The following is a 17,777-nucleotide window of genomic DNA, read 5'->3' on the forward strand; positions in this document are numbered from 1 at the left end:
GCTATGACTGTAACACTACATTCTACACTCTCTCCTTTCCTTCTCTATGAACGGTATGCTTTGTCTGCATAAGCACGCAATACTTTTCACTGTATGTTGATACATGTGACAATAATAAATCAAATCAAAATCTGGCCCTCGGGTGGTGAGGAGAACATTAGCTCCATCTTCACCTTCTATTTTATTTGTTTTCAGCCATATGTAAAACAATTGTTGTAATTATACCAGAACTGTTTGAGAGAGTTGAAATCATCCAAAGTCTTTAAATATGTTTTCTGTGTCATTTCTTTCCATTATGTACTGTGCTGACTCACTGTGTATCGGAACTAGATGTGCACTAAGAGCAATCTTTCAAATTGCTCAAACCTCCTCAAAATTCACTGTCATATTTTTGGAACTCCCAATGTTCTTCAGTCCTCAATTTCTCAAATGAACTGTAAAGTAAAATTCGATCTCATTTGTGTTGCCAACTTTCTGTTGCATACTGCACTGAGGGAAAACTCACCCCGTGGATTCATAGCAGCCAGTCACTATTGAACTAACTTTATTTACCCTCCCAACAGAGAGGACAGTACAAAGGGCAATATAACAAAATACAGATGTTGCAATATAGTACAGGGAGCTGAGAGTGAAATGGACATTGGGGACTGAAGGAAGAGAAGGAACTGGTAACTGAGGCTCAATAGGATGGAGGAGGGGGGTTTGGGGTGGTGCGATGGTACTATCATTGTTTGCAGATCCAAGAACAGCAACAATAGGGTGTATGAGCAACATGTTTAAATAACAAGGAGACAGGACGAAGGCTCTTAAGCTGAGAGTTATTAGACAATGAGATCATTATCATATGAAGGTAATTACTAATATTTAATATGAAAAAGAAGGAATAGATATTTGAGAAAGAGAGACATTAAAGAATCGGGGGTTTAGAGCAAATGTGAATCTATTGACACACTAAGAAGCTTTCATCAAAACAAACTTTATTTAACAATACAGTTTAACTATAGCGAATGAATTAGCTTAACTTTTACCAATTGAAATTATTGAACATGACAAGATACAACTATTAACTGGTAACCTATCTCTATTAGTTCCAATTCAAGCAACATTCCTCTTATAGACTTAAACTCCTCTTCAGAAGCAGGTAGCAACATACAGGCTTATGTGCATGGGCTGGTTAACAGAGAGCCCTTTGAACATCCCTGGAGAGAGAGCGAGAAAGAGAGACAGAGAGAGAGAGAGACACCTGTCTTCTGACAGCCCCAAAACAGCAACGTTCAGAGAATCACAGAAAGGCACCTCTTGCTTCTTAAAGGACCAGGCAAAAACTGACTGTTTTAAAATCAAAGAGATCTGTGTGTTTTCCCTGCAACTTTAGCTTTGGCCATTCACATGACTCTATTTCTGACAATCAACCCAATCAAAACCCTACTCTGAAACCCCAGGAGAAAACCAAAATAAATAAAAAAAATGCATTAACTCAGATTAAAACAAATGCATCCTTAGCTAAAATCAATCATTAGCCTTTTTTCTCAGCATGAGAGTTGCCTGGTGCAGGCAAATCGACACTGTATAAAACAGAGCTGAAACTTCAATATACCCCTTACAACAAACATGATAAAAATACATTTCTTAAAGGTACAGTATCATCGTACGTCAAATATCACCAAGTCTTTCTAATTTAAAGATAATGGACACGAACTTAAAGTTCATATTGGCAAAGTCACTTGTGCTTAAAATATTCTAGTCTTTTACTCAGTTTATACGGTGTTGATTTCACCCAGAATTAACAGTTTGACTGGAGACCATGCGACTTGCTGGAACTATGGAGGTAGGTTGTGGATCCAGTTCTATTTTCTGTTTGTTGGGGTTTCCAGTTCATTGCCAGGTTCCATTTCTATTGAGTGAAGTATCTCCTGATCCTGGAATCTACTATCACGTCAGCCTTCACAGGGTGAAGTGGCCTCATGGAGGGCCAGAGTGCCTGGAATATCCCGGTCAAATTAGAGGTGGGGGGGCGGGGCGGGGCGGGGGTGCGTGTGTCCAGTGATCGGGGTGGAATTAGAATCTCAGAGCCGGTCAGACACTGTCCCACCCTCCATCTCTGTGTTGCAGCTACCAATGTTTGAAGTGCTGCAGAGTTGTTGGTAGCTTCTTGGCATACTGGCACAGTGTGTCAAAATGCTTCAATCACAGCTTTATCCCCCCCCCCCTTATTCTCCAGTCACTTGCGCATTTCAGGTAGGGCTTTGAGTACTATTCTAACCTGTCAATCCCACTGCTTTAAGTCTGACCAGAGCTTTCCTCCTGCAAACTGCTTTCACAATCTGCACCCATGCTTCGCTGCCCTTGGCTTAGTACCATTTTAAATGAGAAATTCTTGATGATATTTGACTGAAATGGAAAGCCTGCCTTTCCAGTAATGGCTTCTTGCAGTCTCTTAGCGATTAGCTGGTTTAAACATCTGAAGAGACTGACCCGATACATGGAGCACTGTGTGACAATTCAGAACCTATAATTTTATGCAGGTGTCAGCTGCATGCATTACAGCTAGATTTGCACATGCAAAGGAGCTAGAGAACCTGTTTCAGGCACACACCCGAGATGTCCACAGATGAGTCAATATTATCACAGTTAAACTACAAAGGCAACAAAATGATGGACAGGAAGTGCCTCGCCTCCCATATTGGGCAATGATAAAACATATGCATTCTAAAATGGAGTTGTGAAAATTGCAAAGGATAGAGAGGATTTTATTCTGCATTTAACTGTCGCTTTAACTCAACTTGAGAATATTTTACGTTGATCCCTGGATGCAAAAATTGTAAAACAGAAATCAGTGTGACCAAGTTATTGTACCGTGTGGGAACAGGAAAAGGTCCACTCCCACTGAAAAAACTCAACTACCTTTATATCTCAACTCAACTCAGAGGCGGCACAGTGGTTAACATTGCTGCCTCACAGCACCAGGGACTCAAGTTCGATTCCCAGCACGGGTCACTGTCTGTGCGCAGTCTGCATCTTCTCCCCGTGTCTGCGCGGGTTTCCTCCGGGTGCTCTGGTTTCCTCCCACATTCTGAAAGCCATGCTGGTTAGGTGCATTGACCTGAACAGGCATCGGACTGTGGCGACTAGGGGAATTTCACAGTAACTTTATTGCTAGGGTCACTGTCTGTGTGGAGTTTGCACGTTCTCCTCGTGTCTGCGTGGGTTTCCTCCGGGTGCTCCGGTTTCCTCCCACAGTCCAAAGATGTGCGGGTTAGGTTGATTGGCCAGGTTAAAAATTGCCCCTTAGAGTCCTGAGATGGGTAGGTTAGAGGGATTAGCGGGTAAAATATGTGGGGGTAGGGCCTGGGTGGGATTGTGGTCGGTGCAGACTCGATGGGCCAAATGGCCTCCTTCTGCACTGTCGGGATTCTATGATTCTAGTGCCAATACAGTAAGCCTACTTGTGACACTAATAAATAAAAAAAACTTCTAGTTGAGTCCACACTTTTGAATTACTGAAAGAACTATATAGATGGTAAATAAAAATCTATTTTACATTGTCAGGTGAGATTATTTATTTATTTGTGTCACAAGTAGGCTTACATTAACAATGCAATGAAGTGAAAATTAATGTGAGAATGCGAAAACCAATGTGAAAATTAAAATTAAAGCAAGGGCTGTTATGCCTTCACATGAATGGAAATCATTTCGCTACACTTTTCAAAGAGGAGTGGGAGAATTCTCACCAGTCTACCGGCCAATATTTATCTCTAATTCAATAACACTAAAAACAAAAATCTGGTCATTACAACGTTGTTGTCTGTGAGATCTTAATCTGCACAAATTAGCTGCCCTGTTGACTTAAAGCACTTTGGGATTCCTATAATGGCAAGAGATGCCATACAAATGCAAGATCTTAGTTTTTTTTTCTGTTTTTTGATTCTGGAATTCTCTTCCCAAAAGACTGAATGCTGGAATAATTGGGACCTTTTAGCACCGAGCCCGATAGCTTTTTGTTTTTTCTCAGGGCATCAAGGGTCATGGATGGTGAGGAAATGGGAGTTAAGGTACAGATCAACCATGATTAAAATGAATAGGCATGATGGGCTGAATGGTCTCCTCTTGATATAGGAAGGAATGGTCCTCTTGATATAGGAAAGAATAGTCTCCTCTTGCTGTAGGAAGCTTTGAAAAAAATACAAAGCAAGGGACGAGTACAAATTTTTTTTTTACATTTCACAACGAACTATGAGCTGGTCATAAGGAAAACCAAAATGCTGTGACAACGGTCTTAGACTGCAGCACTTGGTATCTGTTCGACTTTCTGTACACACTGCCCTTTTCACATTTTCTTTGGGATGACTATACTACACCACCAGTTAAAACTAGGTCATGTATTTCAGTCAGCCTATGTAGGTCATATGTTCTTAGCGGGTGAAAATGGTTGGCAATCGCTTCCCTCTGCACCGCACTATGTTAAATTTCCCCTAAAACAAGCCAGATGTTTCTTTGCTAGGGCTTAGTACAAATGTCAAAACAATATGAACTGTGCCCCCTCATTGCTGAGGAGCTTGGAAACAAAACAGAATTGTGACTGGCTGCTCCAGAGTCAGCAGAGATTCATTACAAAGGAATTCATGGGCTGTGTTCCCACAAAACTTTCACCACAGGAAAAAGAAATGGTGAATATGGAGTGTGGATTAGATAAAACAAATATTAACACAAAATAATCTCTTTAACTGTCTGGCCTTAACACAGAGGGATACCACCTGTTTTAAAACCATACTAGTTATCAGCATTTGCTATATTTAGAAACTCACAGTATTTTAACATGACTTCATGACTACCTCTGCACTGGCAGAGCCCATTCCTTCCGTGCTTTACAAATATAAGACTTTGGATTAGGAGTTGTGATCTGCAGCAAACAATAACAAGAGGAAATACCCTGAGCCATACCAGTGATATATCATATCGCGCTGATCTTAATGTACCCACACTGGAGAAATGGACTCCAATGCGTAGTTAAGTCATAAGGAAGGGAGTTCAGGAGAGGTGAAACCGAAGACTGGCAAAGTTCAAACTTTCCCTGTGTATAACGTAGTCAAAGTAGTAAAACTGTTTACCTTTCTGGGCCTCTTTTGGCCCAGACACCTCTTCTTGCTACTTTGGTTGGAGGAAAGTCTATAACTGCTTCTCTGTTCTGGCCCTGATAATGACATGAAAGCCCAATATATGTATTTACAAAAATAAAGGACACTGCTGACTTCTAATGGGTGTCCTTCCAGACTGCTGAGAGGCGCAGTTCAAAATTGGAACATTCCGGAAGAGAGCAGGACCTTGGATAGATAACTCCAATGGGTGATTTTAACTGCTCACCCAGGTTAAAAATCCACCTTGCTACTTCAGTGCTTGCTGCAGATTTGAGCCAAGATGCTGAATAGACAATTGATCCCTGCTTCTGCCACTCAATAACTAAAATGGTAGTGTCAGGAATTTGAGAGCCACTACTGTTGTTTGGCTTCAGTTTCTTATGTGCCCTATGGTTCCTCCCATCAGTAAGTTCTTACGTTCGCTTTTCCCCTCTGATTCTGTTGTCTGACCGGTTCTGGCTATAATCCAAGGATATGGATCTGTACCACTTACATTCTGGTAATAATTGGCACTCAATACACAAATATGTATGTCTGAAAGGCATTGGAATATACATACATTGTCAATGATGAAAGCAGTGTCGCCTTTACTTTAATGAATAAATGACAATAAAGTAAACATGCTACAAACCTACTTGTTGCCTCTTTACCACCTAAAAATACAAAAATGGATCTAAGGAGGCACTGTCCAATATTGTCGAACTAAAAGGATCCCTTACTCCCTTTACGTCTGACATGTGGTTCTGCCTGTTTTTCCAGCTCACACTCCAAAAGAGGGGTGAGGGATTCTTGGTGATATGATTAAAGCCAAATATTTATTCTGCTCATCACCAATAAAAAAATTAAGTAATTCACTAAAATACTTCAGAGTGCAAAGTATAGCAGATGCTGGAAATCTAAAATAAAAAACAGAAAATGACAGAAACATTCAGCAGATCAGTGGCGAGAAAAGGCAAGTTTAATGTTTCATGTCTATAACTCTGTCTTCCTCTCTTCATGGAGAGATATGGGTCCGATTCTCTGGCCATTCACACCAATGGGATTCTCTGGTCCTACTGCAGTGAACAGAGGTTTGGCTGAGCAACAAATTCTCCATGCTCGCTTGCAGTGGCGGAAGGGCGGGAACAGCCGGAGAATTCCGGCAGATGTTTCAGGTCCATAGTCACCTGTGAAGATGATCATCAACCTTAAACAGTAACCCCCTGCTCTTCTCTCTTCACAGATGCTGCCTCACCTGTTGAATATTTCCAGCATTGGCAGTTTTAAAATCCCTTACTTCAAACCAATGGATGTGCACAATTTGAAGCAATCAAAGGACTAAAAGCGACCATGGTGGAAAATGTTACACTTCACTTTTAGCTGTGGTATTTTTTTTGAAGTAGTCACAATTTGCTCAAATGTCAGGACAAATTGCACAATTTGCAAACCATGGAAATCCTAATAGTTTGCAAGTCGATTAGTTTTGAAATGCAAATTGTGGCCACATGTGTGAAATTCAAGGCAGCACTAATGTTTGACAAGCAGAGATATCCACTCACCATGAATAGTGTCTCATAGTTTTCAATTATCTTTTGAACAACGTTGATGATGGCAGTACTCTCCTCGGCCCGAGCTGAGCTTTGGACACTGAACTCCTTGTCTGAGCTCTTCTGTTTGTGGAGGAGGTTGGGGCCAAAGATTGTGGCAAGGTTAAGCGAAGTCATTTTGTTCCCAGTCACCTAAAGAGTAACAAAGCAGGATTGAAGTATGAAAGCCAGTGTAGCCGATTGATTAACACAGAATCTGGCCACCTCAATTTTGACCCAGCCCTCCTGACAATAATGGGACTGGCAGTGTGATTTTGCACCTGCCCCTTCAGTATACCCAACTGCTGTCATATTAATCCCTCTAAACCCGGTTGCAGGAAACTCATCAGTATTTAAATGTCAGGACCAATGACTGCATTCAGACCCCAAAATGATTTCAGCTGACAATTACTCCAGTAGTTTCAGACCCAGAGTTGCCATGAGAATGGGAGGAGGAGGCAGGATCGTGGCCAGAAGAGGCTGAAATAAATGAACATTTTGGGTTTGTTTTTAAGGTTTGCTTGTGAGGCAAGAGTGCTCCTACGTATGCCACAAGCGATTCTTGTCCCCAGCTTCCCTCTCTTCCAATCACAATCAGCTGCTTCTTTCTGTGCTCTCTAATCCCTGAAGGTTGAGGCAGGAGTCCAGCCTGGGGATGATAACGATGCTCAAGAGCCAAGATCATCACAGCACATCTGCCAAATTGGTTAAACATGATTTTATTTTCACAAAACCATGCTGATTGTTCCCAGTTACCTCGAGCTTGTTTAAGTGCCCAGCTATAACCTCTTCAAATGATCGATTCTAACACCTTCTGCATGACAGACTTCAAGCTTAAGCGGCCTCTAGTTTCCTGTGCTTTGCCTTTCTCTCTCCTTAAATAAAAAGTTTTTTTTGCTACTTTCACGTCTGATGGAACCTTTCCGGAATCTAACAAATTGTGGAAAATTAACACCAACACATCTACTACCTCTCTTTTAAGCACCTTTTTGGGATGATGTCCGTCAGTACCCAGAGATTTGTCAGCCCGCAGCTCCATCAGTTTGCGCAGTACTGCTTCTCTAGTGATTATAATGTCACCAAGTTCCTCTCTCCCTTCCACCTATTACTGGAATGTTTCTTGCAAAATGTCATAGATAGGATGCAAGATAGGGACGTAGATAGGATACAAGACTGGGCGGAGAAGTGGCAGATGGACTTCAACCCAGATAAATGCGTTGTGGTCCATTTTGGTAGGTCAAATGGGATGAAGGAGTACAATATAAAGGGAAAGACTCTTAGTACGGTCGAGGATCAGAAGGACCTTGGGGTCCGCGTCCATAGGACTCTGAAATCGGCCCTGCAGGTGGAGGAGGTGGTTAAGAAGGCGTACAGTGTGCTGGCCTTTATCAATCGAGGGATTGAGTTTAGGAGTCCGGGGATAATGATGCAGCTATAGAAGACCCTCGTCAGACCCCACTTGGAGTACTGTGCTCAGTTCTGGTCGCCTCACTATAGGAAGGATGTGGAAAAGATTGAAAGGGTGCAGAGGAGATTTACAAGGATGTTGCCTGGATTGAGTGGCATGCCTTATGAGGATAGGCTGAGGGAGCTCGGTCTTTTCTCCTTGGAGAGACGAAGGATGAGAGGAGACCTAATAGAGGTGTATAAGATGTTGAGAGGCATAGATCGGGTGGACTCTCAAAGGCTTTTTCCCAGGGTGGAAATGTCTGCTACGAGAGGACACAGGTTTAAGGTGCTGGGGGGTAGGTACAGGGGAGATGTGAGGGGTAAGTTTTTCACACAGAGGGTGGTGGGTGAGTGGAATCGGCTGCCGTCAGTGGTGGTGGAGGCGAACTCAATAGGGTCTTTTAAGAGACTCCTGGATGAGTACATGGAGCTTAATAGGATGGAGGGTTATAGGTAGGTCTAGAAGGTAGGGATGTGTTCGGCACAACTTGTGGGCCGAAGGGCCTGTTTGTGCTGTAGTTTTTCTATGTTTCTAAAATATTTGTTCATCTCATCTGCCATCTCCTTATTACCTACTATTAATTCCCCATTCTCACTCTCTGGAAGACCAACACTATTTTACTTACTCTTTTCCTCTTTAAATAACTGTAGAAATTCTTGCTACCTGTTTACACATTCCTAGCCATCTTCCTCTCATGTTATAATTTCTTACTCTTGATTAACTTTTAGTCAGTCAGTCTCTGTCGTTCTTTATATTCTAACCAATCATCTGACCTATTACTCATTTTTGCACACTTATTTGCTTTTTCCTTAAGTTTGATGTTTTCCTCAACTTTAGTTAACCATGCTGGGGAATTTCACAATAACTTCATTGCAGTGTTAATGTAAGCCTTACTTGCGACTAATAAACAAACTTTAACTTTGGGTCCTTCCTTTTGAATAAAAGCAAAATACTGTGGATGCTGGAATCTGAAACAAAAACAGAAAATGCTGGAATATCTCAGCAGGTCTGGCAGCATCTGTGGGGAGAGAATAGAGCCAAAGTTTTGAGTCTAGATCATCCTTTGCCAGAGCTAAGAGCGAAGAGAATCAGCAGAGATTTATACAATGAGGATGGCCCGGGGGGGGGGGGGGGGGGGGGGGGAATGGAATGGGGCAAAGAAAATGTAAATTAGTATACGGAAACTGCTAAAAGTGTCCATTAAATGATCAGAATGCATGAATGGCAGAACAGAGGTACAGGTGGTTACTTCTACCAGCTCTACTTCTTGCCCCCTCCCCCTCCTTCAGGGCTACTGCCAAAATCCTCCAGGCAGTCCCTATACCATCGATACCTTTGTTCTGCCATTCACGTATTCTGATCACTTAATGGACACTTATCACCTTCTCAGTCTTCTGTATCCTCATTTACATTCCCTTTGTCCCATTCCACCCCCCCCCCCCAAACCCTCTCTGCTGATTCTCTTTGTTCTTAGCTCTGATGAAGATTCAAAATGTTGGCTCTATTCTCTCCCCACAGATACTGTCAGACCTGCTGAGATTTTCCAGCCTTTTCTGTTTTTCCTTCCTTTTGAATTTTTCTTTACAGCAGGAATATACTAATTCGGAGTATTCTGAAACATCCCCTTAAATGTCTGCCATTTGCTTCTCCCCTCCTAGCTTAGTATCCCAGTTCACTTCACCTAGCTAAGCTTTCATGCTCACATAGTTGCCCTTATTTATGTTTAAAATACTGGTCTTAGATCCACTCTTCTTCCTTTCAAACTGGATGTGAAATTTAATCATAGTGTGGTCGCTGCTATTAGGTCTCAGAACGTGCTGTCAAAGAAACTATCTCAAGGGAATTCTAGGAACTCAATTGGGATACTACTGTCAATCTGATTTTTCCAGTTTTCATGTAGATTAAAGTCATCCATGACTATTGCTGTCCCTTTAACACAAGCACTCAATATTTATACTTGTATACTTTGTCCTACATTGTAGTTACTGTTAGGGGTCCTATTGACCAGTCCCACTAGTGACTTATTTTCCCTACTATTCCTCATCTCCACCCAAACTGATTCCTCATCCCAACCTCCTGAGCCACGGTCCTCTCCAACTATTGCACCAATGCCATCCTGAACATAGAACATAGAACAGTACAGCACAGAACAGGCCCTTCGGCCCACGATGTTGTGCCGAGCTTTATCTGAAACCAAGATCAAGCTATCCCACTCCCTATCATCCTGGTGTGCTCCATGTGCCTATCCAATAACTGCTTAAATGTTCCTAAAGTGTCTGACTCCACTATCACTGCAGGCAGTCCATTCCACACCCCAACCACTCTCTGCGTAAAGAACCTACCTCTGATATCCTTCCTATATCCCCCACCATGAACCCTATAGTTATGCCCCCTCGTAATAGCTCCATCCACCCGAGGAAATAGTCTTTGAACGTTCACTCTATCTATCCCCTTCATCATTTTATAAACCTCTATTAAGTCTCCCCTCAGCCTCCTCCGCTCCAGAGAGAACAGCCCTAGCTCCCTCAACCTTTCCTCATAAGACCTACCCTCCAAACCAGGCAGCATCCTGGTAAATCTCCTCTGCACTCTTTCCAGCGCTTCCACATCCTTCTTATAGTGAGGTGACCAGAACTGCACACAATACTCCAAATGTGGTCTCACCAAGGCCCTGTACACTTGATCAAGTGTTACCCTCCACTTTCCCCTAGCTTCCTATTCTTCTTGAATGTCATATATCCCTCAATATTAAGGACCCAATCTTTGCCCTCCTGCAACCAGATCTTGATAATCACCATCAGATCATATTTATCTACTTCAGTGTGCTATGAATTTGTTTACTTTGTATCTAAATGCACAAAGCATTCATAACAATGCCTTTTGTCTTTTTGCTATCTTTGTACCATCTAGTCTTGATATTTTGTGCATTCTTAAGTTTCTTCTCTCTGTCCCTTTCTACTATTCTCCAACCATAATTTCCCAAATTATTATTTTACTCTCTTCCCTCATCTCTACAGTTTGACATGCCACATCTTTGTACATTTGATAAAACAAAATAGTACAAAGATGTGTGGGTTAGGTTGATTGGCCATGCAAAAAATTGCCCTTTCGTGTCCTGAGGTGCGTAGGTTAGAGGGATTAGCGGGTAAATATGTAGGGATATGGGAGTAGGGCCTGGGTGGGATTGTGGTTGGTGCAGACTCGATGGGCCAAATGGCCTCTTTCTGCACTGTAGGGTTTCTATGATTTCTGTGAAATAAATGTGCATTTATATAGCAGCATTCACAATGTCCCAAAATGCTTTTACAGCCAATCAAGTACTTTTGAAATGTAGTCACCATAGCAATGTGGGGAAAATGGCAGCCAATATTCACACTGCAACATCACACAAACAGCAACGTGATAATGACCAGATCATCTGTTTCTGTGATGTTGCTTGAAGGATAAATATTGGTCAGTGAAACCAGGGAGGTCTTCCCTGCGCTTCTTTGAAACAGTGCCATGGGATCTGTTGTACCCACCTGAAGCAGAAAAGGGGGCTTCAGTTTAACATCCAAGCCAATAAATGCACCTTCAACACTGCAGCACTCTCTCCATAATGCATTGAATTGTCAGATTTTGAGCTCAAGTCTCTGGAGTGGGATTTGACCCAGCAACATTTGGATTTAGAAGTGAAAGCACTACCCACTGCCAAATCAGTCAACACCCTGATTCTCAAATGGACTGGGTCTGGGATCCCATGCTCAATTGCAAAAACATTTTCTTCTTTACCTTGAAAGAAACTTTAAATATATATCATATATATTTGTATATCTATGATTCTATGTAATAATGAATACATTTCCAGGGTTAACAAGTTTAAACTTCAAATTATTTCAAAGCAAATTGGGACTGCTGCCAAACTCCGCTAAGGCATTTTACTAGGATAATAATGGCAATAAATTTGAATCATTCCTTGTTGCCAACCTAATGGAATTAAAGAGTCAACTGTCACTGTTAACTACAACAATTGCATTGTTAACTCTGAAATAAATTAAACATTTATAAATTTTACTTTGACATTTCCAGAAATTTGGAAGAAATTAAAATTTAAACTAAAAGAAAATCTAATCCATCAATTCAACTAGTTGGGGGCCAGGAGGAAATATATACAAGGCTCAGTTCCAGGCACTATTATTGGGAGGAGGTGAGCTGGGGAAAGAGAGGAGGAGGAGGCAGAAAGTAGAAGACAATAGAGGGAAAGGTGAGGAGAATACTTTCAGAATATATTTTGCACGGCCAGTTAGCTGTTGGCAACATAGGTACATGAAAACAAATCAATGCACTCGATGAGATCTTCAGTCATGTTCTCCTACCTCCTGCCCATCTTTATCCAGGGTGTCTTCAGCATGATTTGTTACCATGGCAAGGAACTCCATGAGTCTGTGCAGCGTGTCACAATTACATGGAGGCAGGAGATAAATGAGAAGCTGCAAGGCATTGAGCTGTTCATCCTGCTCCAGTACTAAGATGAAGAAAGACAGTTCCCGAGTTAAAATCAATGTTACTGAGGCATAGTACGAAATGAGAATTAACAGGACGTGTTATAACTCAATCACAAGTGAATTAAAAATTGTCTGCAACATCTCACTATGCACAACACTGGCTTTCCGACTGCAAATTGTCTGAAGTAAGCCATAGGTTTTAGACACTCCATTAATGATTTGATGGGGGAGCCATTTGGCTTGGAACAGTAATCATGTGTAGACTACATTTCAGACTCCTTGCAAGTGGTCTTGGTAACGTGTGGCTTCACAAGGAAGTGGGTGCAAGAAATATTAAAGCAGTCCAGAACCAAGTTTATGTGCAAAAATAATGTCTAACCAATGTCAGTAGTCTGCATGGTAGCATGAGGGTGGAGAACCAAGCTGGTGGGACTGAAAATCAAAGTCAAAATTACAGTATTTATTTAAACCATTTCTACTCTGTGCATAATGTGCTCTGCATCATTGAAGAAAATCTTAGAAAGAACTCATTTTTATATTTTTAAACTTAAACTTAACATTAACCTTGGCAACAAATACACTCAGAGCATTGTAACTCAATAGCTATAATTTTTCCTTTTATTGTCATAATTAGCTCGTCAAATCTACCAAAACAAAAGCTGCTTTTGACCCACTGAGGATATTGGGGGGAATAAAATTGGATCAGGCCTGAAAAATGAGCACCGTGATCACGATGCACAACTAACACGTGCCCCATCCAAGGTAATGCAGGCAGCACACAGACCAATGCAGGGCCCAGCAAGGGGCCCAGGTTTGTGCAAGAACAGCACTACTTAAAGCCAGCCTGTACCTCTGCGGCAGACCAGAGTGTGCACCCCAAGGTTTTCACCAATTAAGTACTGAAGGCCTTGGTGCTGTAGGTGGGCAGAAAGAGCGCAGTCCTCTTGCCTCAAAAGGGGCTAGGAAGCCCTCCAGAAAAACATTACAAAGGCAGTGGCAGCAGAGAGTCATTGCTGGCACTGCCAACAGTCTACCTCAGAGAACCTGGATGCAATGCAGGAAGAAGCTTAATGACCTTACATAAGCGGCCAAGGTCAATAAATGCACCTTCAAACACCAGCTTCGCACACTACTTTATTCACTCATCTGCCAACAGTCACTATCAAGCATGACTCAGATTTCACATTTACAGCCTTACTTCTCCCTTGGACATTTAACAATGCGGCAAGCCTCATACCCACATCTCAACCTGTAGACAGGAATATAGAATACAGATGCGATGCAGCAATTAGCCTGGATGTTATTGCTAATTACTTAAAACCATAGCAAATGGTTAATTTCCTATTCGTATAAACATCTATAGACACGAAGCCAGACTAAATTTGAAAGTTTTCAGCCAGGGCGTATACGTCATCCAAATATATTGCTCCACACTGACACACCCACCTCTCTCCTGTAGAAAAAGACTGGTGCAAAACCAGAGGCAAAAATACCTACCGAGTAAAGGACAGACAGGGCTGCATGCCCTCACCCTCATGGGAGAATCAGTGCTGACCATCATTGAAGCGGCCATGTTTGAAGCCACGGCCAGTGACTGGGCAAAACCATAAAGGATAATGGTTTGCTCCTACCTAATCTACTGTCTCGCATTACACTTCCCTCTCCCACACAATCTCTTCTCATTTACAAGTTACAGATGGTATCACCCTGCATCTCCCGTTTACCCACTTTCTCACCCTAATCCTACCATATCCCTGTGCCTTTATCCTTTCAGATATCCAAGAAATGCTATCTGGTCAAATATTGGTGCGGGACTGTGAAGTGCAAGAGGAGCAGGAGACTGAAGAAACAATACTGTCATTTGATCTCAAACTTAGCAGCCACTGGTTCAGATATTGGCACAACGATATATCTTAGAAGGAAGCATAGGGGAGGACTGCACGTGAGGAGTCAGTGGGCAGAGGTGGCAACCAGCCAGGGCAACGTGAAAGGATAATGCAGGTGCCAACTTCCCATAGAACAAGGCTGCCTGCACAAGGGTTCTGCTGCAGGGGACTCAAATGAGGACTTTGCATGGGACTGCTTACAGATGCATTGGGAGGTCTGCCAAAAGGCCTGACATCATAGTCAAGAAGGACAGAGGAATCCCACTCCTTATTGACACAGTATTTTGCACAGACCTTGAAACTTATAATTTCCAGCGACGAAGAGGTGGCCAACTCCACGAGAACACCTGTGTCCCCAGCCATGTTGCAACACCTGATGGCCATGTCTCTGCTTCCAGTTCAGCACATGCAGATGCTACTCAACCATAGACTGATCCAGTGGAAGCTCAGACCTCTACCAGGTACAAGTGCCCAAAGCAGCTTCCTCATTTGAGTCCTCTGCAGCAGAACCCTTGTGCAGGCAGCCTTGTCCTATGGGAAGTTGGCACCTACACTATCACGTTGCCCTGGCTGGTTGCAACCTCTGCCCACTGACTCCTCATGTGCAGTCCTCCTCTATGTTTCCCTCTAAGATATATTGTTGTGCCAATATCTGAACCAGTGGCTGCTAAGTTCGAGATCAAATGACAGCTTCCATCATCTCACAACCCATGCTGTAGAGATTTCTAGGACTATGGAGCCAATGCCCCGAGACTGTGGCAGTGGCTCCAGCAATCAGAATCCTGATGTCCTCTTTCAGGATGACAACATTCATTGTCCCTGTCAGCCAGCCATGACTTCTGCTGTCCCAAATAAGGTGGGGATCTCCAAAGATAGGCCCTTTTTGGCACAGAGTTGCTTGAGGTCATCCTGCAAGGCCATTTGCAGTTACAAATACAAAGGTGTATTGAGTCTGGATGTGTGACAAAGGGTCATCGAGACTCGAAACGTTGGCTCTATTCTCTTTCCACAGATGCAGCATTTTCTGTTTTTGTTGTGTGTGAGAAAGTTTCTATGACTGGATAGAACATAGAACATAGAACATTACAGCGCAGAACAGGCCCTTCGGCCCACGATGTTGCACCGACCAGTTAAAAAAAAAAACTGTGACCCTCCAACCTAAACCAATTTCTTTTCGTCCATGAACCTATCTACGGATCTCTTAAACGCCCCCAAACTAGGCGCATTTACTACTGATGCTGGCAGGGCATTCCAATCCCTCACCACCCTCTGGGTAAAGAACCTACCCCTGACATCGGTTCTATAACTACCCCCCCTCAATTTAAAGCCATGCCCCCTCGTGCTGGATTTCTCCATCAGAGGAAAAAGGCTATCACTATCCACCCTATCTAAACCTCTAATCATCTTATATGTTTCAATAAGATCCCCTCTTAGCCGCCGCCTTTCCAGCGAAAACAATCCCAAATCCCTCAGCCTCTCCTCATAGGATCTCCCCTCCATACCAGGCAACATCCTGGTAAACCTCCTCTGCACCCTCTCCAAAGCCTCCACATCCTTCCTGTAATGTGGGGACCAGAACTGCACACAGTACTCCAAGTGCGGCCGCACCAGAGTTGTGTACAGTTGCAACATAACGCTACGACTCCTAAATTCAATCCCCCTACCAATAAACGCCAAGACACCATATGCCTTCTTAACAACCTTATCTACTTGATTCCCAACTTTCAGGGATCTATGCACACATACACCTAGATCCCTCTGCTCCTCCACACTATTCAAAGTCCTCCCGTTAGCCCTATACTCAACACATCTGTTATTCCTACCAAAGTGAATTACCTCACACTTCTCCGCATTAAACTCCATCCGCCACCTCTCGGCCCAACTTTGCAACCTGTCTAAGTCTTCCTGCAAACTACGGCACCCTTCCTCACTGTCTACCACACCACCGACTTTGGTGTCATCAGCAAATTTGCTAATCCACCCAACTATACCCTCATCCAGATCATTAATAAATATTACAAACAGCAGTGGCCCCAAAACAGATCCCTGAGGTACACCACTTGTAACCGCACTCCATGATGAATATTTACTATCAACCACCACCCTCTGTTTCCTATCCGCTAGCCAATTCAAAGCAGGAGCTTTGGCCTCCAGTTGTTGCAACCATCATACCAGGGAGATGTAGGAAAATAAAGGTTTCCTGCATGGAGTACTACCCGACTGTCACTGCCTACACAAGCCTTCCTGTCAACATTGGGGCCATTGAGCAGACCAAGTCTATATTCCCTGGAAGAATGAGAGGTAGGGAACCCTGGATGACTCGAGATATTGAGGCCCTGGTCAAGAAAAAGGAGGAGGCACATGACATGCATCGGCAGCTGGGATCAAGTGAATCCCTTGAAGAGTATAGAGGGTGTAGGAGTAGAGTTAAGAGAGAAATCAGGAGGGCAAAAAGGGGACACGAGATTGTTTTGGCAGATAAGGCAAACGAGAATTCAAAGAGCTTCTACAAGTACATAAAGGGCAAAAGAGTAACTGAGGAGCGAGTAGGGCCTCTTAAGGATCTACGAGGTCATCTATGTGCAGATCCACAAGAGATGGGTGAGATCCTAAATGAATATTTCTCATTAGCATTTACTGTTGAAAAAAGCATGCATGTTAGGGGACTTGGGGAAATAATTAGTGATGTCCGTACATATTACAGAGAAGGTGATGCTGGAAGTCTTAAAGCGCATCAAGGTAGATAAACCCCCAGGATCTGATGAAGTGTATCCCAGGACATTGTGGGAGGCTAGGGAGGAAATTGCGGGTCCCCTAGCCAAGATACTTGAATCATCGATAGTCACAGGTGAGGTGCCTGAAGATTGGAGGGTGGCAAATGTTGTGCATTTTTTTTTAAAAAGCTGCAGGGAAAAGCCTGGGAACTACAGGCCAGTGAACCTCACATCTGTGGTGGATAAGCTGTTGGAAGGTATTTTGAGAGACAGGATCTACAGGCATTTAGAGATGCAAGGACTGATTAGGGACAGTCAACATGGCTTTGTGAGTGGAAAATCATGTCTCACAAATTTGATTGAGTTTTTTGAAGGGGTAACCAAGAACGTAGATGAGGGCAGTGCAGTTGATGTTGTCTACATGGACTTTAGCAAGGCCTTTGACAAGGTACTGCATGGTAGGTTGTTGCATAAGGTTAAATCTCATGGGATCCAGGGTGAGATAACTAAATGGATACAAAATTGGCTTGATGACAGAAGCCA

General features: G+C 42.9%; 1 protein-coding gene across 2 annotated transcripts in view; it reads right to left on the minus strand.

Moving 5' to 3' along the window:
• The window catches only part of LOC144506361 (rho GTPase-activating protein 6-like), a 725,901-nt gene that overhangs the window by 51,397 nt on the left and 656,727 nt on the right, over window positions 1-17,777 (minus strand). For both annotated transcript variants that reach the window (XM_078232372.1, XM_078232373.1), the window contains exons 8-9: window positions 12,506-12,654; window positions 6,674-6,853 (exon numbers count right to left, since the gene is read on the minus strand). In XM_078232372.1, coding sequence (XP_078088498.1) covers window positions 6,674-6,853; window positions 12,506-12,654 — 329 coding nt within the window. The remainder of the gene's footprint in view (window positions 1-6,673; window positions 6,854-12,505; window positions 12,655-17,777) is intronic.

The sequence above is a fragment of the Mustelus asterias genome, chromosome 17, assembly GCF_964213995.1.
Source record: "Mustelus asterias chromosome 17, sMusAst1.hap1.1, whole genome shotgun sequence".
Classification (NCBI taxonomy): Eukaryota; Metazoa; Chordata; class Chondrichthyes; order Carcharhiniformes; family Triakidae; genus Mustelus; species Mustelus asterias.